Source organism: Arachis stenosperma, chromosome 3 (genome assembly GCF_014773155.1).
Source record: "Arachis stenosperma cultivar V10309 chromosome 3, arast.V10309.gnm1.PFL2, whole genome shotgun sequence".
Classification (NCBI taxonomy): domain Eukaryota; kingdom Viridiplantae; phylum Streptophyta; class Magnoliopsida; order Fabales; family Fabaceae; genus Arachis; species Arachis stenosperma.
Window position 1 is genome coordinate 80341319 of NC_080379.1, and position 25726 is coordinate 80367044.

A 25726-nucleotide genomic window follows, 5' to 3' on the forward strand; every position below is an offset into this window, starting at 1 on the left:
TTTCTTCCAGTGCCTTGATGTTCAATCTCTGTATGATCCAATGAGAGTATCCTGTTGATAATGTAATAATCATCAGATTGTTGCTCTGTCCCTAACTATTGGTAGATTAGTTGCGCTTTATCTCCCTTTGAGAATCCTTCAGTTGTGATCTTTTTGTTTTTTCACCCTTTTAGAGCCTTTTTCTTGCTTTTCTTCCCCTTTTTTTTGTGATCCTTCTGCTTTGACATTGGGCTGTATTTTGGGATCTGTCTTCTTAGTGGCTAACACCTCACTTTTCTTCTTTCTTTCTCTCATCATTCTGTACAATCTCATTCTCCTTTTGTCCTACTTTGCTGCTTGTCTCTTGCCTTGGAGGGGAACTAATGAGTATCTCCTTGGATTCTTCCTTCCAATGCAAGTCTTCTCTGTCATCATTCATGTAGTTTTCCTTTTCATCAGTATGTTGTGCTTCTGGAAAGACATTCAGAGTGATGCTCACATCATGTACCCTTACGGTCAATTTTCCTTGTTCAACATCTATGATGGCCCTTGCTGTGGCCAGGAATGGTCTTTCCAAGATAATAGAGTCACTCCCTTCTTCTCCTAGGTCAAGGATTACAAAGTCTACAGGGAATATAAACTTATCCACCTTGACCAAAAGGTTTTCAATCACTCCTTTGGGAAATACCAATGATTTGTCCACGAGCTCTAGTGACATCTGTGTGGGCTTTACCTCCTCTATGCGTAGTTTTCTCATCATAGAATAAGGCATTAGATTGATGCTGGCTCCTAAGTCACACAGTGCCTTATCAATGGTTATATTTCCAATCGTGCAAGGTAAGAAGAAGCTCCCATGGTCCTTGAGTTTTGGTGGAAGCCCTTTTTGGATTACTGCACTACACTCTTCAGTGTGCATAATGGTTTCATTCTCCCGCCAGCTTCTCTTTTTGTTGATGAGCTCCTTCAAGAACTTGGCATATAGAGGCATCTGCTCTAATGCTTCAGCAAGTGAAATGTTAATTTCCAGCTTTTTAAAGACCTCAAGGAACTTGGGAAATTGTTGGTCCTTAAGTTTTGTTCCGAGGGTTACCTGAAACGTGTAGCTCGGTCTTCTGGCAAGGCCCGAGGTGGGGGGTCTGTGACCCGAGCTGGTTGTGCTGAACGGCGGGGGGTTGTACCTGCAATGACACTCCGATGCTTAAGTTAGCATGGGTCCAAGCAGATATCAAGTAGAATTAGAGTATGGGTTATACCTGGGTGCTCCAGTGTATTTATAGTAGTTGGCTGCGATCATCCCTGGATAAGATATTCTTATCTTATCTTATCTTTTGGGAGATTTATCTCTATCTTTGCGGAACCGCCTTTCCCAGGCCCTTTCGGCCTTTAGGTTTTGGGCTTAGTTCCTTCTGATGGGCCTTTCTTTGGCTTGTTTGTCCGAGGTCCGACCTCGAACGTGGGCCTTAGGTCGAGGTCGGGCCTTCTATCAGCTTTACCGAGTTTGGAGAGCTCGGTCAGGGTATGAACAGTGCCCCTGCCCGAGTTCGTCTTTTTTCGGAAGGTCGAGCTCGGGCATAGTAGTTTTTCAAAATTTGAAAACGGTCGTTTCAGCATTTATTGCTTGTTACCGTTTCTTCCTCGATTTCCGTGCGGCGCTCTGTGGAGGCTTTATTTATTTGCCCCTTTCTTCATTTTTCTTTGTTTATTCATCACTTCTTTTCGAGCATCTTCTCTTCTTTCTCTCTGTTCTTCGTCTTCCATTTTTTGTGCGTTTTTTCAGAGTTCTTTTCTGCGCCGCCGTTTTTCCTTTCGTCGGAGCTCGTCGCTTTCTTCTTTTCCAGGTTTGCTTTTTTCGCTTTTATTCTTCGTACGCTTCTTTTTTCTGATATCTTCTATGCCCGGGTTTGCCCCGAAAAGAGGCGCCGCTATTGCTTTGCATGTGTGTGTGGGGGGACTCTTTTCTCCGATCCATTTTTGTTATTCGAGTTGCTGCCTTCTTGTTTGTAAAAGAACTTTGCTTTCTTTTGTTTTTGTTGAATTTGGTTTTTCTGCCTTTGTGTGATTTTTGTCTTGCTGTTGTATTCTTTCTTTGTAGGCAAGATTTTTTTATGTCTCGAAAGGTGTTTCAAGCAATGTCGACCAAGATTCCGAGTGGTCTAGGTTGGGTAGATCCTGCTCCTTTAAGGGTCCCGTCTGTTGTAGATTCTGAGTATCTGATTAGGTTCCGTAGGGAGTGTAGTGTTTGTGAGAACAGGGAGTCTGAGCGGGATTACGAGTTAGCAGCCCCGGAGTCCGAGGAGAGGGTATGTTTTCCGCCGTTAGAGAGTTCCGAGAAACTTTTCTTCTATGCTTATGATTGTTTCTTCTCCAAGCTAGGTGTCCGTCTTCCTTTCACCGACCTGGAATCCGAGGTCCTTTGGTCTTGTAACCTTGCCCCTACACAACTCCATCCGAACTCTTTGGGCGTTTTTAAAGCTTTTCCAACTTTTGTGTCAGATTTTAGGCGTCTCCCCTTCTGTTTCTCTTTTTTCTTATCTGTTTGTACTGACGAAGCCGGGGTCGGGTGCTGGGAAGGTGTCCTGGGTTTCGTTTAGGGCTAACCAGGGTAGGAAATTTTGCACTTTGTATGATGAGTCGTTTCACGATTTCAAAAACTATTACTTCAAAGTCCGGGCTGTTGGAGATGTCCGACCTTTTTTCTTAGATGAGAGTGGGGAGCCTTCGTTTCCTCTTTGTTGGCAAGAGAGTGTGGTGTCGGTTAAGTACACTTTCGAGAGTCTAGATGAGGTGGAACAGGCTTTCGTTGGTGTGTTGAGCAGTCTATGGGGTCGGGCACCTCACTTGGATACGAAGAAAATGTTGGGAGATCCAAGCCTTCTCCGTTCCGAGTTAGGTAGTTCCCGACCTCTTTTTGAGATTTCATTTTCATATTTTGACTTTGTTTTGATCTTTCTGTTTGATAACCTCTTTGTTTCGTTTCTGCAGAGATGTCTTCTCAGGCTGATTCTATGAAGTTTCTCCGTCGAGCGAAGAAATCTGCGGCATCTCGGAATATCGAGGCTGAAGCTTCTCCCCGACCTTCTCCGCAGAAGACTACAATTGGTGTTCAGACTCGGTCGAAGACCATTTCGGTCCCTCAGTTCCGAGCTATAACTCAGGATCCTCCGACCTCCGGACCCGGTCAGCTTTCCCCGACCTCGACCTCGGGTCCTCCCCCCAAGAAACAGAAGACTTCCCGAGAGCCTGCTGGTTTCAATGACAAGGATTTCGATGCTCTCGGTTGGGTTGAGCAGCACATTCTTCCTCAGACTTTTATTTCTACTGATGATGCGTCCATGGAGCATCACTTTCAGTATATGGCGCGGAGTTGTGTTCGGATGGCTAGCCTTCATGCCGCCATTGCTCGGGAGTTTAAGAAAGCTCCCCTTGGGGCGACCAGCTCCCGACTTGAGAAGGCCCGGTCCGAGCTTGATAAGGTTAGTCAGCTGAAGGATGCTAGGATTGCCGAGCTGGAGGAGTCTTTGGAGGAAGAGAAGACTAGGGCTACCGCGGCTGTGGCGGTGGCGAAGACGTCTGAGGAGACGGCGAGGGTGGCGACGGAGAACTATACCAAGCTGTATGCTGAGCTTGTGGAGACGAAGGAGAAGCTGCAATCTGCTCGGGATGACTTTTATGAGCTGGAAGATAATGTGGCCAAGGGTATGGATGCTATGTTTGTGAATTTGAGGGATCAGGTCCGGGTTCTTGCTCCCGAATTGGATCTCAGTTTGTTCAGTACGGATAACATGGTTGTGGAGGGGAAGATTGTTCCTGCCCCTGTTGAGGATGAGGTTCCGATGTCCGACCCCAAGGCTCCGGTGTCCGACCCCGAGGCTCCGGTCGTGAACCCGACTTCACCTTTGGCCGAGGATAGAGTTGGTATGGAGGTTCCAAGCGATGGTGCTGTTCCTGCAGTCCCGATATCCATGTTTCAGGCAGGTGTTGATGCGGAGTCTGGAAAGGGCCTTGATCCTCTGTAATTTTTTGTACTTTTTGTGCCTTTGCCCGACCTGTGGGCTTTTTGTTTTTTGGATGTTTTCTGCAAACATTTTGGACACCGGTTCTGCTATTTTAGCTACTCTTGTAGCTTTATTATGCCATGCTTTGTGTTTCGATTGTCTCGTTCCGCTTTTATGCTTTTTAGTTGTTCTCGGGTAACAACTTTTTAGCTAGCGTTTTGACTTCTCGCTTTTTGCTTTTTTAGTTGTTTTTGGGTAACAACTTTTTAGCTAGCGCTTTGACTTCTCGCTTTTTGCTTTTTAGTTGTTTTTGGGTAACAACTTTTTAGCTAGCGCCTTGACTTTCTCGCTTTTTGCTTTTTAGTTGTTTTTGGGTAACAACCTTTTAGCTAGCGCCTTGACTTTCTCGCTTTTTGCTTTTTAGTTGTTTTTGGGTAACAACTTTTTAGCTAGCGCCTTGACTTTCTCGCTTTTTGCTTTTTAGTTGTTTTTGGGTAACAACTTTTTAGCTAGCGCCTTGACTTTCTCGCTTTTTGCTTTTTAGTTGTTTTTGGGTAACAACTTTTTAGCTAGCGCCTTGACTTTCTCGCTTTTTGCTTTTTAGTTGTTTTTGGGTAACAACTTTTTAGCTAGCGCCTTGACTTTCTCGCTTTTTGCTTTTTAGTTATTTTTGGGTAACAACTTTTTAGCTAGCGCCTTGACTTTCTCGCTTTTTGCTTTTTAGTTGTTTTTGGGTAACAACTTTTTAGCTAGCGCCTTGACTTTCTCGCTTTTTGCTTTTTAGTTGTTTTTGGGTAACAACTTTTTAGCTAGCGCCTTGACTTTCTCGTAGTCCTGGTTCTTTGCCAGCTTCTTTCTTGGGTCCGAGTTTATTCTCGGACATCGGGATCCTTGAGTACCCCTTTGGTCAGGTCCGACTTCGTTGTTTGGTCGGCCTTTTTTAAGTTATTTTTGTAACTTCTTTTCTATTTGGCTTTTTGAGCCATTTCAGAGTTACTTTTATAACTTCTCACATTAATTTGAACCTCGTCGCTTCATCTTTGCCGACCTCGTATGGCCTTTGGCAAATGATTTTTTGCGTTTTGCCGAGCATAAATTAATGCGCCTTGGTGGGGTACTTTTTAGGATATGCTTTATAACGAGAAAGAGAAAATAAAGAAATTTGATTAGTATTAAAAAGAAGAATATGTACAAAGTGTTTACCCTTTTGACTAGGTCGGGTGTCCTACTTAACCGGGTGTCTCATTAAAAAACCCTCGTGGGGAAAAAGAGTACACCTCGGGTTAAGTTTTTCTAGCTGTAGTATCGTCTTAGGTTACAGGCGTGCCAGGTTCTGGGCAGCTCATTGCCTTCTAGGTCGGATATCTTGTAGTAGCCTGTCCCTAAGACTTCTGTTACTTTGTAGGGCCCCTTCCAATTTGCGGCTAGCTTTCCTTCTCCCGATTTTTGTGTTCCGATGTCGTTTCGGATTAAAATCAGGTCGTGAGTGGAGAAGCTTCGTTTTATCACCTTTCGGTTATATCTGAGGGCCGTTCGTCGTTTTAAGACTTCTTCTCTGATTCGGGCTCTTTCTCGGACCTCGGGTAGGAGGTCGAGTTCTTCCCTTTGTGCCTGAGGGTTGCCTCCTTCGTTGTAGAAGATGGTTCTGGGTGATCCTTCGTCTATTTCGACGGGAATCATTGCCTCCATTCCGTAGGCTAGTCGGAATGGGGATTCTCCTGTTGTAGAGTGCGGGGTTGTCCGATATGCCCATAATACCTGGGGGAGTTCATCGGCCCATGCCCCTTTGGCCTCTTGGAGTCTTCGTTTTAACCCGGCCAAGATGACTTTATTTGCGGCCTCTGCTTGTCCATTGGCTTGCGGGTGTTCGACCGATGTGAACTGGTGTTTGATTTTTAGCTCGGCCACCAAGTTCTGAAAACTTGTGTCTGTGAACTGTGTTCCATTGTCTGTTGTGATGGAGTAGGGGACTCCGAACCTCGTGACAATGTTTTTGTATAGGAATTTACGGCTTTTCTGAGCCGTAATAGTGGCTAAGGGTTCAGCCTCGATCCACTTTGTGAAGTAGTCGACCCCTACTATGAGGTACTTGACTTGCCCCGGTCCTTGTGGGAATGGGCCGAGTAGGTCGAGTCCCCACTTTGCGAAGGGCCATGGTGCGGTGATGCTTATGAGGTCTTCGGGCGGTGCTTTGTGAAAATTGGCGTGTTTTTGGCAGGGGGGGCATATTTTCACAAACTCTGCCGCGTCTCTTTGCAAGGTCGGCCAGTAGAACCCGGCTCTGACTATTTTCTTGGACAGGGCCCGGGCTCCGAGATGGTTCCCACACATGCCTTTGTGGACTTCTTCGAGGACGCTCTTTGTTTCTGTGGTCGGGACGCACCTCAGGAGGGGGTTTGAGAATCCTCTTCTGTATAATACGTCGTGGATTAACGTGTAGTTCTGGGCGTCTTTTGTAAGCCTTTTAGCTTCTTTTCTTTCGGCGGGGAGAGTTCCCGATTTCAGATAGTTGAGTATGGGGGTTATCCATCCTTGTTGTTGCCCGGATATATTTAGTATTTCTTCCTCCCTTAACACGGAGGGGGATTGTAGAGTTTCTTGGAGGAGACTTCTGTTGTTCCCTCCGGGCTTGGTGCTAGCCAGTTTTGAGAGGGCGTCTGCCCGGGCATTTTGCTCCCGGGGTATGTGCTGGATTTGTATTTCCGGGAAGTGTCGTAATTGCGCCTGTGTTTGGTCCAGGTATTTTTTCATAGTAGGGTCTTTGGCCTGGTAGCTTCCATTTACTTGTGATGTGACGACCTGGGAGTCGCTGAAGATCGTGATCCTCTTTGCTCTGACCTCTTCGGCTAGTTTTAGTCCCGCTAGTAGGGCTTCGTATTCGGCTTGGTTATTTGAGGCCTGGAACTCGAATTTTAGGGATAGCTCAATCCGTGTTCCTTGATCGCTTTCGAGTATAACACCGGCCCCGCTTCCTGTTTTGTTTGAGGATCCGTCGACATACAGATTCCATGAGAGTGGGGTTCCCGGGGTCTCAGTGTATTCTGCGACGAAGTCGGCTAGGTATTGAGATTTTATGGCAGTCCGGGCTTCATAGTGGAGGTCGAACTCGGACAATTCCACCGCCCATTGTAGGATTCGTCCTGCCATGTCTGTCTTTTGTAGGATGTGTCTCATGGGTTGGTTTGTCCGGACTTTGATGGTGTGGGCTTGAAAGTAGGGGCGGAGTCTCCGAGCTGTGAACACTAGTGCATAGGCGATTTTCTCTATTTTCTGATAGTTTAATTCGGCCCCTTGTAGTGCTTTGCTTACGAAGTATATGGGGTGTTGCCCCTCCTCATTTTCTCGTATTAGTGCCGAGGCGACTGCCCGATGTCCGACCGACAGGTATAGTACGAGCTCTTCCCCTTTTAGAGGTCGGGTTAAGATTGGTGGCCGCCCGAGGAATTCCTTGAATTCTTGGAAGGCCTTTTCGCATTCCGGGGTCCAAGAGAAGGGTTTCCCTTTCTTTAGGAGTGAGTAGAGAGGGAGTGATCTTATCGCTGATCCTGCCAAGAATCTTGATAGGGCGGCTAGTCTCCCATTTAGTTGTTGTACTTCTTTGACACACGTCGGGCTTTTCATATTGAGTATTGCTTGACATTTGTCCGGGTTTGCTTCGATGCCTCTCTGAGTCAGCATGAAGCCTAAGAACTTCCCGGCTTCTGCGGCGAAGGTGCACTTTGTCGGGTTAAGTCTTATGTTGTGTTTCCGGAGGGTGTCGAAGATACTGCTGAGGTCGGCGACCAAGTTTCTGTCTTCTTGTGTCTTTACTAGCATGTCGTCGACGTACACCTCTAGCTGTAGCCCGATGTGTTCTGAGAACACTTTGTTCATTAGCCTCTGGTAGGTTGCCCCTGCGTTCTTCAGCCCGAAGGGCATTACTACGTAGCAGTAGTTTGCCCTTGGGGTTATGAACGAGGTCTTTTCTTGGTCGGGTCCATACATCGGGATTTGATTGTATCCCGAGTATGCATCCATGAAGGAGAGGTATCTGTAGCCCGAAGCGGCATCGACTAAGGCGTCGATGTTCGGTAGTGGATATGGATCTTTGGGGCAGGCTTTGTTGAGATCCGTGTAGTCGACGCACATCCTCCATTTTCCATTGGGCTTCTTCACTAGGACCACGTTTGCGAGCCATAGGGGGTACTTTACTTCCCTAATGAACCCTGCATCTAGTAGTGTTTGCACTTGTTCTTCTATTGCTTGCATGCGTTCGGGCCCGAGCTTCCTGCGTCTTTGTTGGACAGGTCGGGATCCCGGGTATACGGATAGCTTATGGCACATCAGGTCGGGGCTTATGCCTGGTATATCGGAGGCTTTCCAGGCGAAGAGGTCGGAATTCTCCCTTAAGAGGGTTGTGAGTTCCTCCTTTAGGCCTGCCTCGAGGTTTGCCCCTATGTTTGTTACTTTCTCGGGTGTGTTCCCGATCTGGATCTTTTCGGTTTCTCCTTCTGGTTGTGGCCGAAGATCTTCTCGGGCTTGGACTCGCCCGAGTTCTATTGTGTTGACCTCTTTCCCTTTTAGGCTCAGACTTTCGTTGTAGCATCGTCGTGCTAGTTTTTGGTCGCCTTTTAGGGTAGCGATTCCCTTTGCGGTAGGGAACTTCATACAGAGGTGTGGGGTCGAGACTATAGCCGCTAGTCTGTTTAGGGTTGGTCGTCCGATGAGGGCATTGTATGCTGAAGTGACGTCGACTACAATGTAGTCGATGCTTAGTGTTTTGGTTTGCTCGCCTTTTCCAAAGGTAGTGTGTAATGAGATGTATCCCAAGGGGCGGATCGGGGTATCTCCTAGTCCAAACAGGTCGGTGGGATAGGCTTTTAGCTCTTTTTCTTCGAGTACGAGCTTGTCGAAGGCTGCTTTGAACAGGATATCTGCTGAGCTTCCTTGGTCGATCAGGGTTCGATGTAAGTTGGCGTTGGCTAGGATGATGGTGATCACCATAGGGTCGTCGTGTCCGGGTATTATTCCAAGAGCATCTTCTCGGGTAAATGAGATAGTTGGTAACTCGGGTAAGGGGCTGTCTTCTCGGACATGGTAGACTTCTTTGAGGTGTCTCTTCCGTGAGGATTTGGATGTCCCTCCCCCTGCGAAACCTCCGTTTATCATGTGTATGTGCCTTTCAGGAGTTCGCGGGGTTCGTGTTTGCTCGGCCCGATCTTCGTTATCTCCCCGTCTTCTCTTTCTGGTTTCTTCTCCTTTCTCAGCTATGTATCTGTCGAGTTTTCCCTCTCTGGCTAGCTTTTCTATAACATTCTTTAAGTCGTGGCAGTCGTTAGTAGAGTGGCCGTAGAGTCTGTGATATTCGCAGTACTCGGACCGATCTCTTCCTGCTCTCTTGTGCTTCAGAGGTTTGGGTGGTGGGATCTTCTCGGTGTGGCATACTTCTCTGTAGACGTCTACCAGGGAGACTCGGAGGGGAGTGTAGCTGTGGTATTTTCGTGGCTTGTCCGAGTTGGATTCTTCTTTCTTTTTCTGTTCCCGATCTCGATCTCGGGGCGGGTAGGTTGACTCCTTCCTGGAAGAGTCTCTCAGCTGGGAGGTTTCTTCCATGTTGATATACTTTCCTGCCCGTTCTTGTACTTCGTATAAGGAGGTCGGGTATCTTTTGGATAGGGATTGGCTAAACGGTCCTTCTTTTAGGCCGTTTGCTAGTCCCATGATGGCTGCTTCCGTGGGCAAGTGTTGTATGTCCAGGCAGGCCTTGTTGAATCGCTCCATGTACTCTCTGAGAGTTTCTTGGTTGCCTTGTTTGATCCCGAGTAGGCTGGGGGCATGTTTTGCCTTGTCCTTTTGAATAGAGAACCTTGTTAAGAATTTTTTGGTCAGGTCTTCAAAGCTGGAGATTGATCCTGGTGGCAGGTTGTCGAACCACTTCATGGCTGACTTAGTGAGAGTGGTGGGGAAGGCTTTGCATCGAATCGCGTCGGAGGCGTCGACTAAGTACATTCTGCTTCTGAAATTGCTGAGGTGATGACTTGGATCGGTGGTGCCGTCGTAGAGGTCCATATCTGGTGGTTTGAAGTTTCGCGGTACCTTCTCTTTCATGATCTCTTGTGTGAAGGGATCATGGTTGCTTTCGGGAGTGGTGCCGTGTTCCGTCCGATCTTTTAGGTTGGCCTCTATCTTCCGCAGTTTTTCTTCCAATTCTCTGCGTTTGCGAGCTTCCCTTCTCAGATCCTGTTCAGTTTCCTTCTGCTTCTTTACGTCCTCTTCGAGTTGTCTCAGCCGGCTTTGTTGTGCCCGAACTGTTTCCAGAATCTCCGAACTTTTTTCTCTTTCGGGATTTTGTGGATCTTTGTCTGGGGGTGATGTCTTTGGGCGATTCTGTTTGTTTCCTCCTGGAGTGCGTGGTGATAGAGGGCTGTCCGGCCGTTCTCCGGTGTCAACTTCCTCTTCTTGTTCTGATGTAGCGTGGTTATTGTTGGGAGGGTCGTCCGCCATGGTAAAGGGATGACTTCCAGGTCCCCGGCAACGGCGCCAATGTTCCGAGGGTTACCTGAAACGTGTAGCTCGGTCTTCTGGCAAGGCCCGAGGTGGGGGGTCTGTGACCCGAGCTGGTTGTGCTGAACGGCGGGGGGTTGTACCTGCAATGACACTCCGATGCTTAAGTTAGCATGGGTCCAAGCAGATATCAAGTAGAATTAGAGTATGAGTTATACCTGGGTGCTCCAGTGTATTTATAGTAGTTGGCTGCGATCATCCCTGGATAAGATATTCTTATCTTATCTTATCTTTTGGGAGATTTATCTCTATCTTTGCGGAACCGCCTTTCCCAGGCCCTTTCGGCCTTTAGGTTTTGGGCTTAGTTCCTTCTGATGGGCCTTTCTTTGGCTTGTTTGTCCGAGGTCCGACCTCGAACGTGGGCCTTAGGTCGAGGTCGGGCCTTCTATCAGCTTTACCGAGTTTGGAGAGCTCGGTCAGGGTATGAACAAGTTTCATTTGTAGTTTTTGAGGATATGGCAGAGGAGGTGTGTATGTCTTCACCACCTTCCTTTGTTCTTGTGATGCTTCCTCCATTACTTGCTTCCCTTTCTTTGAAGCTTGTGGCTACTCATCTTTCTCTTTAAACTTCTCTTGATCTTGCATGTCTTCTTCCTTGTTGATCGCTTCATCTTTTTTAGCTGGCCTTTTGTCATTGTCCATAAGCTTCTTGTTGGTTTCTTTGTCTTTCACCAAGGTTCTTCCACTCCTTAGCTAGATGGCTTTACATTCTTCTTTCGGGTTCAGAATGGTATCACTTGGGAATGAGCTGGTTGGTCTTTCAATCACTGCTTGCTTGGACAATTGACCAATTTGCCTTTCTAAATTTTTCATTGAGGCTTTATGGTTCTTGCTGGTTAGCTCTTGGTGCTTCATCATCCTTTCCATTATTATCTCCAAGTTGGAGATTCTTTGGGAGTCTTGAGGTGGTTGTGGTTGATTATGGGGTCTTGAGGGTTGGTGAAAAGTATTTTGGTTAGTTGGTGGATTATTGGGTGGATAGAAGTTGGAATTGGGGTGGTTGTTTTGTGGTTTTCTGTAAGGGTTTTAGTTAGTTTGCTGATGGCTTTGGTGGTTTGTGTTTCTTGAGTTGTTTTGGTTTGAATTTCTTTGCCATGGCTGCTGGTTTTGATTCTGGTTGTCTCCCCATCTCAGGTTTGGATGGTTTCTCCAAGAAGAGTTGTAAGTATCTCCATGAAAGTCATTTAATCCAGAACCTTGGTTGTGCACATATTGAACTTGTTCCTGCTGCTGATCTTCTTGGTTTTCTTTATTTTGCCCCCATGTGGGTGATGGTTGACTTGTATTCACTACTGCAACTTGGAGGCCATCAATCTTCTTGGCCATCATCTCCATTTGCTGCTGGATTTGTTGATGCATCACCTTGTTTTGAGCTAAAATAGTGTCCACACCTTTAAGCTCCAATACACCTTTCCTTTGAGCTGGTTAGCATTGCCTCTGATGACCATAGAAGTATTGATTGTTTGTTACAGTGTCAATGAGATTTTGTGCCTCCTCAGCGGTCTTCATGAGTTGTACTAAGCCTCCAGCAGAATAATCAAGTGCTTTTTGAGCTCTTAGTGCCAATCCTTCATAGAAGTTTTGGAGCCTATCCCATTCACTGATCATTTCTGGTGGGCACTTCCTGATTAGAGCTTTGTATCTCTCCCATGCCTCATACAATGACTCTCCATCCATCTGAGTAAATGTTTGGACCTCTATTTTGAGTCTGATGATCCTTTGGGGAGGATAGAACTTGGCTAAGAACTTGTTCACTAGATCTTCCCAATTGTTGATGCTATCTCTTGGAAATGACTCCAACCATTGAGTAGCTTTGTCTCTCAGGGAAAATGGAAATAGCAATAATTTGTAAATGTCAGGATGCACACCATTGGTTTTCACAGTGTCACATATCCTCAGAAAAGTGGATAGGTGTTGGTTTAGATCTTCAAGTGGGCCTCCTCCATAGGAACAATTGTTCTGTACGAGAGTGATGAGTTGAGGCTTCAATTTAAAATTGTTTGCATTGACATTGGGGGTAAGGATGTTACTCCCACAGTGCCTTGGATTAGGAAAAGTGTAGGAGGCTAGAACCCTCCTTTGAGGCTGGCCATTGTTGTTAGCCACTCCCTCTGGTGGATTAGGAGCATTTTCTTCCATTTCCTGGTTCTCTTTCTCTGATTCCTTTTTACCAATAATTCCCTTCCCTCTGGCTTCTCTTCTTATTCTTTGAAGAGTTCTCTCATCAATGTCACCAGAGGTGGAGACCTCTCTCCTTGCTTCTGTCACACAACCAAAACAACAAGAAACACACATGGCACTATGTAGCTTGAGTGTAGTGAAACTTAGTAGAGACAATGTCTCAAATAGTTAGTGTGCTTATCAAAAATAAAGAAAAACAAAGAGAAAGTGCTTAATCTAGACCACTACCTTATTTAATCATTGTCAATCTAAATCAATCCCCGGCAATGGCACCAAAAACTTGATGAGGGAAAAATGATTCCACACAAACTCGCCAGCAAGTGTACTAGGTCGCATCAAGTAGTAATTACTCACAAGAATGAGGTCAATCCCTTAGGGATTGATGGATTGAGCAATTTTAGTTAAGTGATGAATTTAGATAAGCAAACAGTTGATGATTTGAGAGAATTGTGATCAACAGAAGCTAAATTACATGAAAATAAAAGGGAGAGGGGAAATTGACAGAATCTAAAGTGCAGAAAATGTAAATTGAGCTGAAACTTATATTGTAAGAAATGTAAATGGCTGAAGCTTAAAGTGCAAGAAATCTAAATTACTGAAGCTAAACTACTGAGAAATGTAAATTGCTTGAAGAGTAAAAGGGATTTGAGTACTGGGATTCTGAATTCAACAGGAAAATGTAAAGTGCAATCAATCAGAGAAGTAGAAGATGAAGTGAAGTTGCAGAAGATCTAAACAGAAATGAAAAGTTACTTGAAGAAATAAACAGAAAGAAAACTCTGCTTAATTATGAAATCTAAAAGAAAAATTGAAGATCTAAGAGAAGTAATGAGATTAGAACACAGATCTAGATCTCAATTACACCCTTGATCAAACAGAAAATAAATTGCAGAAGAAATGTAAATGACACAGCAAATGAAACTCAAATCTAATTCCTCAATTCTCAGAATTATGTAAAAGAAGAACAAAGATGAATTTTAGATCAAGAATTGAAACAGAATTTCTTCAATCTCAATCCAAAATTCAAAACAGAAAGTAGAAGTTGCCGAAGCAAGAACAATCAGAAAGAAAACTCAGATCTCAATCCCAATTCTCAAAATCAAAAATGAAAGCTCTAAGTGAAAACTAAAAATGAACTAAAGGTAAAAAGTCAAAAGTGAGCAAAAGGTCCTCTACAAATCAAATAAACTCCTATTTATACACTTTCTATTTTTGGTTTTCAGGATTTGGAGTAGGCTTTTCAAGTTGGTGAAAAAGTGGATCCAAGATGGCTTTTTAATTGAAAATGGCCCAGGGTGCTGGCTCCAATGGAGCGCTCAGTTTGGTTAGTGAACTGAGCGCTGCATGGCTTGCTTTGGTTCCCCCCTTTGTGCCAATTTCCTCAGCGCTCAGTTGGAGAATGCAACGTAGCACCCCTTACTTGTATTTGTTTCTCTCTTCGAGCCTTGGTGGCTTCCTTTTGAGCCAATTTCCTTGTAATGTAGCGCTCAGTTGTGTGATTTGACCGTAGCGCCCTTTGATGCATGTGTGCCCCTCTTCGAATCTTGGCTCTACTACCTTGTGTGCTAACAATTTACTTGTAGTAGCGCTCAGTAGGAACCTTTGAACGTAGCGCTCCTTTGCCTTGTGCGCACTTCCATCTTTGAGCCCTGGCTATCCCATTTTGAGTGTGCCATGCCTTGTTTTTCATTGTTGAGGCCACGAAAAGATTCATTGATTGAACGTAGTTCTCTCTTCATTTGAGCGCTGGGCTTCTACGTTGAGCGCTCCATTTTTATTGTTAACGTAGTTCTCTAAGATTCTTTTTTCCTTTTTTTCATCATTTCTTCAACTACAAGTAATCAAAACAACCAATCAAAGTATCACCAAATTCACAAGATTTCTAAATCAATCAAAAACCAACTAATTCTAGCTTAAACCTCATGATTTTGTGGCAAATAATTGATGGTTGATTGAATTGACATAACCATGCAAATCCACTCCAAATCACCTACTTATAATGCAAGGAAGTGCGTAAAACCTTATGAAACAAGTGAAAAATGCTTGAAAAGCTAGCATAAGATGACTTGTCATCAACTTTCGAGATTGCTTGCAAGCCTTCTAAGGGAAAAGAATCATCAATAGGAGTGGAATCGCCCTTGGTGTGTTCAAGGCGACTTAGGTGATCCGCCACTAGATTTTGCGAACCATTCCTATCTTTGATTTCCAAGTCAAATTCTTGCAATAATAAAACCCATCTAATCAATCTCGGTTTGGACTCTTTTTTAGCTAACAAGTATTTTAATGCCGCATGATCCGAGTACACTACCACCTTAGAGCCAAGTAAGTAAGCTCGAAATTTATCCAAAGCGAAAATGATAGCCAATAGCTCTTTCTCAGTGGTAGTGTAATTGGATTGTGCTCCAACCAATGTTTTTGATGCATAGGCTATGACATATGGATTCTTACCCCCGCGTTGTGCTAACGCGGCTCCCACCGCATACTTTGAAGCGTCACACATTATTTCGAACGGCCGACTCCAATCCGGCCCTCTCACGATGGGAGCTTGGGTCAGTGCAACCTTAAGCTTGTCAAAAGCCGCAATGCACTCTTCACTTAGGTCAAACTCAACGTCTTTTTGCAGCAACCGAGATAGTGGCAATGCTACCTTACTAATGTCCTTTATAAATCTTCGGTAAAAACCTGCATGCCAAGGAACGAACGGACTTCTCTCTCAAAGGAAGGGTAAAGTAAGCTAGATATAACATTTATCTTTGCTGGATCCACGGAGATACCATCTTTGGAAACAATGTCCTAAAACAATGCCTTGCCTAACCATAAAATGACACTTTTCAAAATTCAAGACAAAGTTTGATTTAGTGCATCTTTCCAAAACTTTTTCAAGGTTATCCAAGAAATGATCAAAAGAGTCCCCATAGACACTAAAGTCATCCATGAATACTTCCATGCATTGCTCTAGAAAATCTGCAAATATCCTCATCATGCACCTTTGGAAAGTCGCCGATGCATTGCATAAGCCAAATGGCATACGCTTATTGGTGTAAGTTCCAAAGGGGCAAGTAAATGTTGTCTTTTCTTGGTCTTCTATAGCAATGTATATTTGGAAGTACCCAGAATAGCCATCTAGAAAATAGTAGTGAGATTTACCGGATAGCCGATCAAGCATTTGATCGATAAACGGTAGCGGAAAATGATCCTTTCTAGTGGCCGTATTTAACCGTCGGTAGTCAATGCACACCCGCCATGAGTTTTGTACCCGTGTAGATATGAGCTCCCCGTTATCCTTCTTGATGGTGATCACCCCGGACTTCTTCGGCACAACTTGGACAGGACTTACCCATTTACTATCCGAAATGGGGTATATGATGTCCGCTTCTAATAGCCGGGTGACTTCTTTTTTTACAACCTCCAAATTTGTAGGATTTAGTCTTCTTTGAGGTTGTCAAATAGGTCTAGCTCCTTCCTCTAGGAATATTCGGTGTTCACACACTTGGGGGCTTATGCCCACAAAATTCGCCAAGCTCCAACTTATGGCCCTTTTGTTCTTCCTCAAAACATGGAGCAACTTCTCTTCTTATTGAAGAGTGAGTTCCCTTGCAACAATCATCGGAAACTTGTGGGCTTCATCAAGGTAGGAGTACTTTAGGTGGGGCGGTAGTGGCTTCAATTCTACATGTTGCTCTTGACTTGACACTTGAACTTCCGGATGGGGTGGTGATGAGCGGATAATTTATACACTTTTTGGCATTGTTTTTAGTATGTTTTTAGTAGTTTTAGTTGAGTTTTTAGTATATTTTTATTAGTTTTTAGTTAAAATTCACTTTTCTGGACTTTACTATGAGTTTGTGTGTTTTTCTGTGATTTCAGGTATTTTCTGGCTGAAATTGAAGGTTCTGAGCAAAAATCTGATTCAGAGACTGAAAAGGACTGCAGATGCTGTTGGATTCTGACCTCCCTGCACTCGAAGTAAATTTTCTGGAGCTACAGAGGCCCAATTGGTGCGCTCTCAACGGCGTTGGAAAGTAGACATCCTGGGCTTTCCAGAAATATATGATAGTCCATACTTTGCCCAAGATTTGATGGCCCAAACCGGCGTTCAAAGTCACCTCAAGAAATCCCAGCGTTAAACGCTGGAACTGGCACCCAAATGGGAGTTAAACGCCCAAACTGGCATAAAAGCTGGCGTTTAACTCCAAGAAGAGTCTCTACACGAAAATGCTTCATTGCTCAGCCCAAGCACACACCAAGTGGGCCCAGAAGTGGATTTTTATGTCATTTACTCATCTCTGTACACCCTAGGCTACTAGTTATCTATAAGTAGGACCTTTTACTATTGTATTAGAAGACTTTGGTAGCTATCTTCGTTTTATGCTATCTTAGATCATTGGAAGGCTGGCCATTCGGCCATGCCTAGACCTTATGCTTATGTATTTTCAACGGTGGAGTTTCTACACACCATAGATTAAGGTGTGGAGCTCTGCTGTACCTCGAGTATTAATGCAATTACTATTGTTCTTCCATTCAATTCCGCTTGTTCTTGTTCTAAGATATCACTTGTTCTTCAACTTGATGAATGTGATGATCCATGACACTCATCATCATTCTCACTTATGAACAAGGTGACTGACAACCACTCTTGTTCTGCAAGCAACCAAGGCTCTAGTGAATATCTCTTGGATTCCTGATTGCACGATGCATGGTTGATCGCCTGACAACCGAGTGCTCGCCTGACAAACGAGCCAGCCATTCCGTGAGATCAGAGTCTTCGTGGTATAGGCGAGAACTGATGGCGGCATTCAAGAGAATCCGGAAGGTCTAACCTTGTCTGTGGTATTCTGAGTAGGATTCAATGATTGAATGACTGTGACGTGCTTCAAACTCCTGAAGGCGGGGCGTTAGTGACAGACGCAAAAGAATCACTGGATTCTATTCCGGCCTGATTGAGAACCGACAGATGGATAGCCGTGCCGTGATAGGGTGCGTTGAACATTTCCAATGAGAGGATGGGAGGTAGCCACTGACAACGGTGAAACCCTTGCATAAGCTTGCCATGGAAAGGAGTAAGAAGGATTGGATGAAGACAGTAGGAAAGCAGAGAGACGGAAGGGAAGGCATCTTCATGCGCTTATCTGAAGTTCCTAGCAATGAATTACATAAGTATCTCTATCTTTATCTTTCATGTTATTTTCGTTCATCACCATATACATTTGAGTTTGCCTGACTAAGATTTGCAAGATGACCATAGCTTGCTTCAATACTAACAATCTCCGTGGGATCGACCCTTACTCACGTAAGGTATTACTTGGACGACCTAGTGCACTTGCTGGTTAGTTGTGCGAAGTTGTGTAATGCCATGGAATTGAACTACCAAGTTTTTGGAGTTCATGACCGGGGATTATGAGAGTTGTGAAAAGTATTGTTCACAATTTCGCGCACAAAGTTTTTGGCGCCGTTGCCGGGGATAGTTCAAGTTTTGAGCAAGCTTTTGGTAACAATGCCGGGATTGTTCAATTTGGACAACTGAAGGTTCATCTTGTTGCTTAGATTAGGTATTTTTTTTTCGAAATTCTTGAAGATGAATTCTAGAGTTTCATGATGATTTGTTGAAGTCTGGCTGGCTGAGAAGCCATGTCTAATCTCATTGGACCGAGGTTTCAACTTATCATCACAAGAGCTTGTTGATTTTTTATCAATCTTGCTTTTGGAGCAGTGATCTGCTAAGGCTTGGCTGGCCTTTGGCCATGTCTAGTGTTTTGGACCGAAGCTTTCTTTGAAAGCTTGGCTGGCTGTGAAGCCATGTCTAATTCCTGGACCGGAGTCTTAGACTAGCATTGCACTGATTCCTAGAATTCTCATTAAGAATTTTGATATCTTTTTCCACTTAATTTTCGAAAAACATAAAAAAAAAAAGAAAAAAAAATATTCAAAAAAATCATAAAAACCAAAAAAATGTTATGTTCCTTGTTGAGACACTAGTCTCATCTTAAGTTTGGTGTCAATTGCATACATTCATTCATGTGTCTTAAGGATCTTCAAATAATTCTTGATGATTTCTTACTCTGATCTTTGAATTCTTTTGGCTTGAGTGTTTATGCGTCTCATATAGTGTCAGTAGTATACAAACTGCTAAGTTTGGTGTCTTGCATGCATTGTTATTTCATTCTTGTTGCATTTTGATTATTAAAAATCCAAAAATATTTTTAATTTGTGTCTTTTCAAGTCAATAATACAAAGAATTGAAGATTCAGAACATGCTGCAGAGGAATTATACAGAAAAAGCTGAGCATTCAAAAATGCCCAGTGAAGAAGACAGACTGGCGTTTAAACGCCAGCCAGGTGATGAGCGGATAATTTGTACACTTTTTGGTATTGTTTTTAGTATGTTTTTGGTAGTTTTAGTTGAGTTTTTAGTATATTTTTATTAGTTTGTAGTGAAAATTCACTTTTCTGGACTTTACTATGAGTTTGTGTGTTTTTCTGTGATTTCAGGTATTTTCTGGCTGAAATTGAGGGATCTGAGCAAAAATCTGATCCAGAGACTCAAAAGGACTACAGATGCTATTGGATTCTGACCTCCCTGCACTCGAAGTGGATTTTCTGGAGCTACAGAAGCCCAATTGGCGCACTCTCAACGGTGTTGGAAAGTAGACATCCTGGGCTTTCCAGAAATATATAATAGTCCATACTTTGCCCAAGATTTGATGGCCCAAACCGGCGTTCAAAGTCACCTCAAGAAATTCCAGCGTTAAACGCCGGAACTGGCACCTAATTGGGAGTTAAACGCCCAAACTGGCACTAAAGCTGGCGTTTAACTCCAAGAAGAGTCTCTACACGAAAATGCTTCATTGCTCAGCCCAAGCACACACCAAGTGGGCCCGGAAGTGGATTTTTATGTCATTTACTCATTTCTGTATACCTTAGGCTACTAGTTATCTATAAGTAGGACCTTTTACTATTGTATCTAAAAGACTTTTGGTAGCTATCTTCGTTTGATGCTATCTTAGACCATTGGGAGGCTGGCCATTCGGCCATGCCTAGACCTTGTTCTTATGTATTTTCAACGGTGGAGTTTCTACACACCATAGATTAAGGTGTGGAGCTCTGCTGTACCTCGAGTATTAATGCAATTACTATTGTTCTTCCATTCAATTCCGCTTGTTCTTTATCCAAGATATCACTTGTTCTTCAACATGATGAAGGTGATGATTGACGCCCATCACCATTCTCACTCATGAACAAGGTGACTGACAACCATTCTTGTTCTACAAGCATCTGAGGCTTAGTGAATATCTCTTGGATTCCTGATTGCACGATGCATGGTTGATCGCCTAACAACCGAGTGCTCGCCTGACAAACGAGCCAACCATTCCGTGAGATCAGAGTCTTCGTGGTATAGGCAAGAACTGATGGCGGCATTCAAGAGAATCCGGAAGGTCTAACCTTGTCTGTGGTGTTCTGAGTAGGATTCAATGATTGAATGACTGTGACGTGCTTCAAACTCTAACCTGCTGGGCGTTAGTGACAGACGGAAAAGAGGGATTCTATTCCAGCAGGGGCGGGAACCAAACCGGTGATTAGCCGTACTGTGACAGAGTGCGTGAGCATTAGCTTTCACTGCGAGGATGGGAGGTAGCTGCTGACAACAGTGAAACCCTACACGAGCTTGCCATGGAAAGGAGTAAGAAGGATTGGATGAAGGCAGTAGGAAAGCAGAGAGACGGAAGGGAAGGCATCTTCATACGCTTGTCTGAAGCTCTTACACCAATGATATACATAAGTATCACTATCCTTATCTTTTATGTTATTTTCGTTCATCACCATATCCATTTGAGTCTGCCTGACTAAGATTTGCAAGATGACCATAGCTTGCTTCAATGCTAACAATCTCCGTGGATCGACCCTTACTCACGTAAGGTATTACTTGGACGACCCAGTGCACTTGCTGGTTAGTTGTGCGAAGTTGTGTAATGCCATGGAATTGAACCACCAAGTTTTGGAGTTCATGACCAGGGATTATGAGAGTTGTGAAAAGTATTGTTCACAATTTCGCGCACCAAGTTTTTGGCGCCGTTGCCGGGGATTGTTCAAGTTTGAGCAAGCTTTTGGTAACAATGCCTGGGATTGTTCTAGTTTGGACAACTGACGGTTCATCTTGTTGCTTAGATTAGGTATTTATTTTTTTCGAAATTCTTGAAGATGAATTCTAGAGTTTCATGATGATTTGTTGAAATCTGGCTGGCTGAGAAGCCATGTCTAATCTGATTGGACCGAGGTTTCAACTTATCACCACAAGAGCTTGTTGATTTTCATCAATTTTGCTTTTGGAGCAGTGATCTGCTAAGGCTTGGCTGACCTTTGGTCATGTCTAGTGTTTTGGACCGAAGCTTTCTTTGAAAGCTTGGCTGGCTGTGAAGCCATGTCTAATTCCTGGATCGGAGTCTTAGACTAGCATTGCACTGATTCCTGGAATTCTCATTAAGAATTTTGATATCTTTTCCCACTTAATTTTCGAAAAATACAAAAAAAATTACAAAATCATAAAACCAAAAATATTTGATGTTTCTTGCTTAAGTCTAGTGTCTCATCTTAAGTTTGATGCCAATTGCATGCATTCATTCATGTGTCTTAAGGATCTTCAAGTAATTCTTGATGATTTCTTACTCTGATCTTTGAATTCTTTTGGCTTGAGTGTTTATGTGTCTCATATAGTGTCAGTAGTACACAAATGCTAAGTTTGGTGTCTTGCATGCATTGTTATTTGATTCTTGTTGCATTTTGATTATTAAAAAAATCCAAAAATATTTTTAATTTGTGTCTTTTCAAGTCAATGATACAAAGAATTGAAGATTCAGAACATACTGCAGAGGAATTATACAGAAAAAGCTGAGCATTCAAAAATGCCCAGTGAAGAAGACAGATTGGCGTTTAAACGCCAGCCAGGGTACCTGGTTGGGCGTTTAACGCCCAAAGAGGTAGCATTTTGGGCGTTAAACGCCAGAATGTATACCATTCTGGGCGTTTAACGCCAGGATGGTGCTAGGGGGAAGATTTTGTTTTCAAAATCAATTTTTTTTTTCAAGTTTTCAAAGTTTTTCAAAACCAAATCTTTTTCAAATCATATCTTTTCAATCAAAGGTTTTCAAAATCAATTTCTTTCCTTTTTCAAAGATACTTACTAACAATTAATGATTTGATTGAACATTTTTTGCCTTTTCTATTAAGAAAGGTTTTATGTTTGAATCATATCTTTTCTTGTTAGGCAAGTCATTGATTGTTTTTTTTTAAATCATATCTTTTCAAATTGTTTTCAAATCATATCTTTTAAAATTGTTTTCAAATCATATCTTCTCAATCACATCTTTTTTAAAACCATAACTTTTCAATCAAATCTTTTTAATCACATCTTTTTCAAAATAGTTTTCAATCAAATCTTTTTGACTTCTAATTTCAAAATCTTTTTCAAAAATCACTTTAACTCTTCCCCACTTTCAATTTTCGAAAATTATCAATCAATTTTTAAAATGTTTTTGACATCTTTTTAATTAATTTTCGAAAATTCTCTTTCCTCCTTCCCACATCCTTCTATTTATGGAGTACTGCTCCTTCTTAATGCACACTTCGAACCTTATCTAATTAAAGTTCGAATTCTTCTTCTCCTTTTTCTTCTATTTTTCTTTTCCTCTGACACTTCAAGGAATCTCTATACTGTGACATAGAGGATTCCACATTTTCCTTTTCTCTTCTCTTTCTTATGAGCAGGAGCAGAGACAAAGGCATTCTTGTTGAAGCTGACCCTGAACCTGAGAGGACCTTGAAGAGAAAACTAAGAGAAGCTAAAGCACAACTCTCTTTAGAGGACCTGACCGAATTCTTCAAGGAAGAAGAACACATGGCAGCCGAAAACAACAACAATGCCAACAATGCAAGGAAGGTGCTGGGTGACTTCACTGCACCTACTCCTGATTTCTATGGGAGAAGCATCTCTATCCCTGCCATTGGAGCAAACAACTTTGAGCTTAAGCCTCATTAGTTTCTCTAATGCAACAGAATTGCAAGTTCCATGGACTTCCAATGGAAGATCCTCATCAGTTCTTAGCTGAATTCTTGCAAATCTGTGACACAGTCAAGACTAATGGGGTTAACCCTGAGGTCTACAGACTGATGCTATTCCCTTTTGCTGTAAGAGACAGAGCTAGAATATGGTTGGATTCTCAACCTAAAGAAAGCCTGGACTCTTGGGAAAAGCTAGTCAATGCCTTCTTGGCAAAGTTCTTTCCACCACAAAGATGGAGTAAGCTTAGAGTGGAAGTCCAAACCTTCAGACAGAAGGATGGAGAATCCCTCTATGAAGCTTGGGAAAGATACAAACAATTAATCAGAAAATGTCCCTCAGACATACTTTCTGAATGGAGCATCATAGGTATCTTCTATGATGGTCTCTCTGAACTATCCAAGATGTCTTTGGATAGCTCTGCTGGAGGATCTCTTCATCTGAAGAAGACGCCTACAGAAGCTCAAGAGCTCATTGAAATGGTTGCAAATAACCAATTCATGTACACTTCTGAAAGGAATCCTGTGAACAATGGGACTAGTCAGAAGAAAGGAGTTCTTGAGATTGACACTCTGAATGCCATATTGGCTCAGAACAAGATATTGACTCAACAAGTCAATTTGATTTCTCAAAGTCTGTCTGGAATGCAAAATGCACCAAACAGTACTAAGGATGCTTCATCTGAGGAAGAAGCTTATGATCCTGAGAACCCTTCCATGGAAGAGGTGAATTACCTAGGAGAACCCTATGGAAACACCTATAATTCTTTATGGAGAAATCACCCAAATTTCTCATGGAAGAATCAAGAGAGACCTCAACAAGGTTTCAATAACAATAATGGTGGAAGAAGCAGGTTTAGCAATAACAAGCCTTTTCCATCATCTTCTCAGCAACAGACAGAGAGTTCTAAGCAGAGTACTTCTGACTTAGCAACAATGGTCTCTGATCTAATAAAGACCACTCAAAGTTTCATGACTGAAACAAGGTCCTCCATTAGGAATTTGGAAGGACAAGTGGGACAGCTGAGCAAGAAAATTACTGAACTCCCTCCTAGTACTCTCCCAAGTAATACAGAAGAAAATCCAAAAGGAGAGTGCAAAGCCATAAACATGGCCGAATATGGAGAGGAAAGAGAGGAGGAGGACGCCACTGAGGAAGACCTCAGTGGGCGTGTACCAATCTCCTCTGAGTTCCTCAATGAGGAACAATGGGAATTTGAGGCTCAAAATGAGACCATAGAGATTCCATTGGACTTACTTCTGCCATTCATGAGCTCTGATGAGTATTCTTCCTCTGAAGAGGATGAGTATGTCACTGAAGAGCAAGTTGCTAAATACCTTGGAGCAATCATGAAGCTAAATGACAAGTTATTTGGAAATGAGACTTGGGAGGATGAACCACCTTTGCTCCCCAAAGAACTGGATGACTTGTCTAGGCAAAAACTGCCTCAAAAGAGGCAGGATCCTGGGAAGTTTTCTATACCTTGTACCATAGGCACCATGACCTTCAAGAAGGCCTTGTGTGACTTAGGGTCAAGTGTAAACCTCATGCCCCTCTCTGTAATGGAGAAATTAGGGATCTTTGAGGTGCAAGCTGCAAGAATCTCATTAGAGATGGCAGACAATTCAAGAAACAAGCTCATGGACTTGTAGAGAATGTTTTGGTGAAGATTGAAGACCATTACATCCCTACTGATTTCATAGTCCTAGAGACTGGGAAGTGCATGGATGAATCCATCATCCTTGGCAGACCCTTCCTAGCCACAGCAAAGGCTGTGATTGATGTTGATAGAGGAGAGTTGATCATTCAAGTGAATGAAGAATCCTTGGTGTTTAAGGCCCAAGGACATCCCTCTATCATCATGGAGAGAAAGCATGAAGAGCTTCTCTCAAAACAGAGCCAAGCAGAGCCCCCACAGTCAAACTCTAAGTTTGGTGTTGGGAGGCCACAACCAAACTCTAAGTTTGGTGTTGAACCCCCACATTCAAACTCTAAGTTTGGTGTTGGGAGGTTCCAACACGGCTCTGAGCATCTGTGAGGCTCCATGAGAGTCCTCTGTCAAGCTAATGACAGTAAAGAAGCGCTTGTTGGGAGGCAACCCAATGTTGTATAGTTAACTATTTTCTTTTTTTATTTTTTTTTTGTAGGTTGATGATCATAAGAAGTCATAAAAACAATGCCAAAAAGCATACAAATTATCCGCTCATCACAACACCAAACTTAAATTGTTGCTTGTCCCCAAGCAACTGAAAATCAAAATAGGATAAAAAGAAGAGAATATACTATAGACTCCCAAAATATCAAAGAAACATAGCTCCAATTAGATGAGCGGGAGTAGTAGCTTTTTGCCTCCGAACAGTTTTGGCATCTCACTCTATCCTTTGAAGTTCAGAATGATTGGCATCTATAAGAACTCAGAACTCAGATAGTGTTATTGATTCTCCTAGTTAAGTATATTGATTCTTGAACATAGCTAGTGTATGAGTCTTGGCTGTGGCCCAAAGCACTCTGTCTTCCAGTATTACCACCGGATACATACATGCCACAGACACATAATTGGGTGAACCTTTTTAGATTGTGACTCAGCTTTGCTAAAGTCCCCAATTAGAGGTGTCCAGGGTTCTTAAGCACACTCTTTTGCCTTGGATCACAACTTTATTTCCTTCTTTTTCTTTCTTTTTTTCTTTTTCTTTTTTTTTTTCGAAATTTTTTTTTGTATTCACTGCTTTTTCTTGCTTCAAGAATTGATGATTTTTTTCAGATCCTCAATAACATTCTCTTTCTCCTTATTCTTTCAAGAGCCAACAATTTTAACATTCTCAAAGCAACAAATTCAAAAGACATATGCACTGTTCAGCATTCATTCAGAAAACAAAAGTATTGTCACCACATCAAACTAATTCAACTAGTTTCAGAGATAAATTTCGAAATCCTGTACTTCTTGTTCTTTTGTGATTAAAGCATTTTTCTTTTAAGA

The 25726-nt window shown here is 43.0% G+C and overlaps 1 protein-coding gene and 1 non-coding gene across 2 annotated transcripts; both read right to left on the reverse strand.

Annotated features, from left to right (window-relative positions):
- Window positions 1–268: 268 nt before the first annotated feature.
- LOC130966305 (uncharacterized) lies at window positions 269–967 on the reverse strand. Its single transcript, XM_057891094.1, has one exon. The coding sequence runs from the start codon at window positions 965–967 to the stop codon at window positions 269–271; it is 699 nt and encodes a 232-aa protein (XP_057747077.1).
- A 22024-nt stretch (window positions 968–22991) lies between these two features.
- LOC130972085 (small nucleolar RNA R71) lies at window positions 22992–23100 on the reverse strand. The gene has a single exon (XR_009083284.1). It is a non-coding gene; the product is annotated as a small nucleolar RNA R71 (small nucleolar RNA).
- Window positions 23101–25726: the final 2626 nt, after the last annotated feature.

What these genes read in the sequence shown, in the direction of transcription:
- LOC130966305 (XM_057891094.1), bottom strand. Translation starts at nt 967, where the DNA reads ATGCCTCTATATGCCAAGTTCTTGAAGGAGCTCATCAACAAAAAGAGA.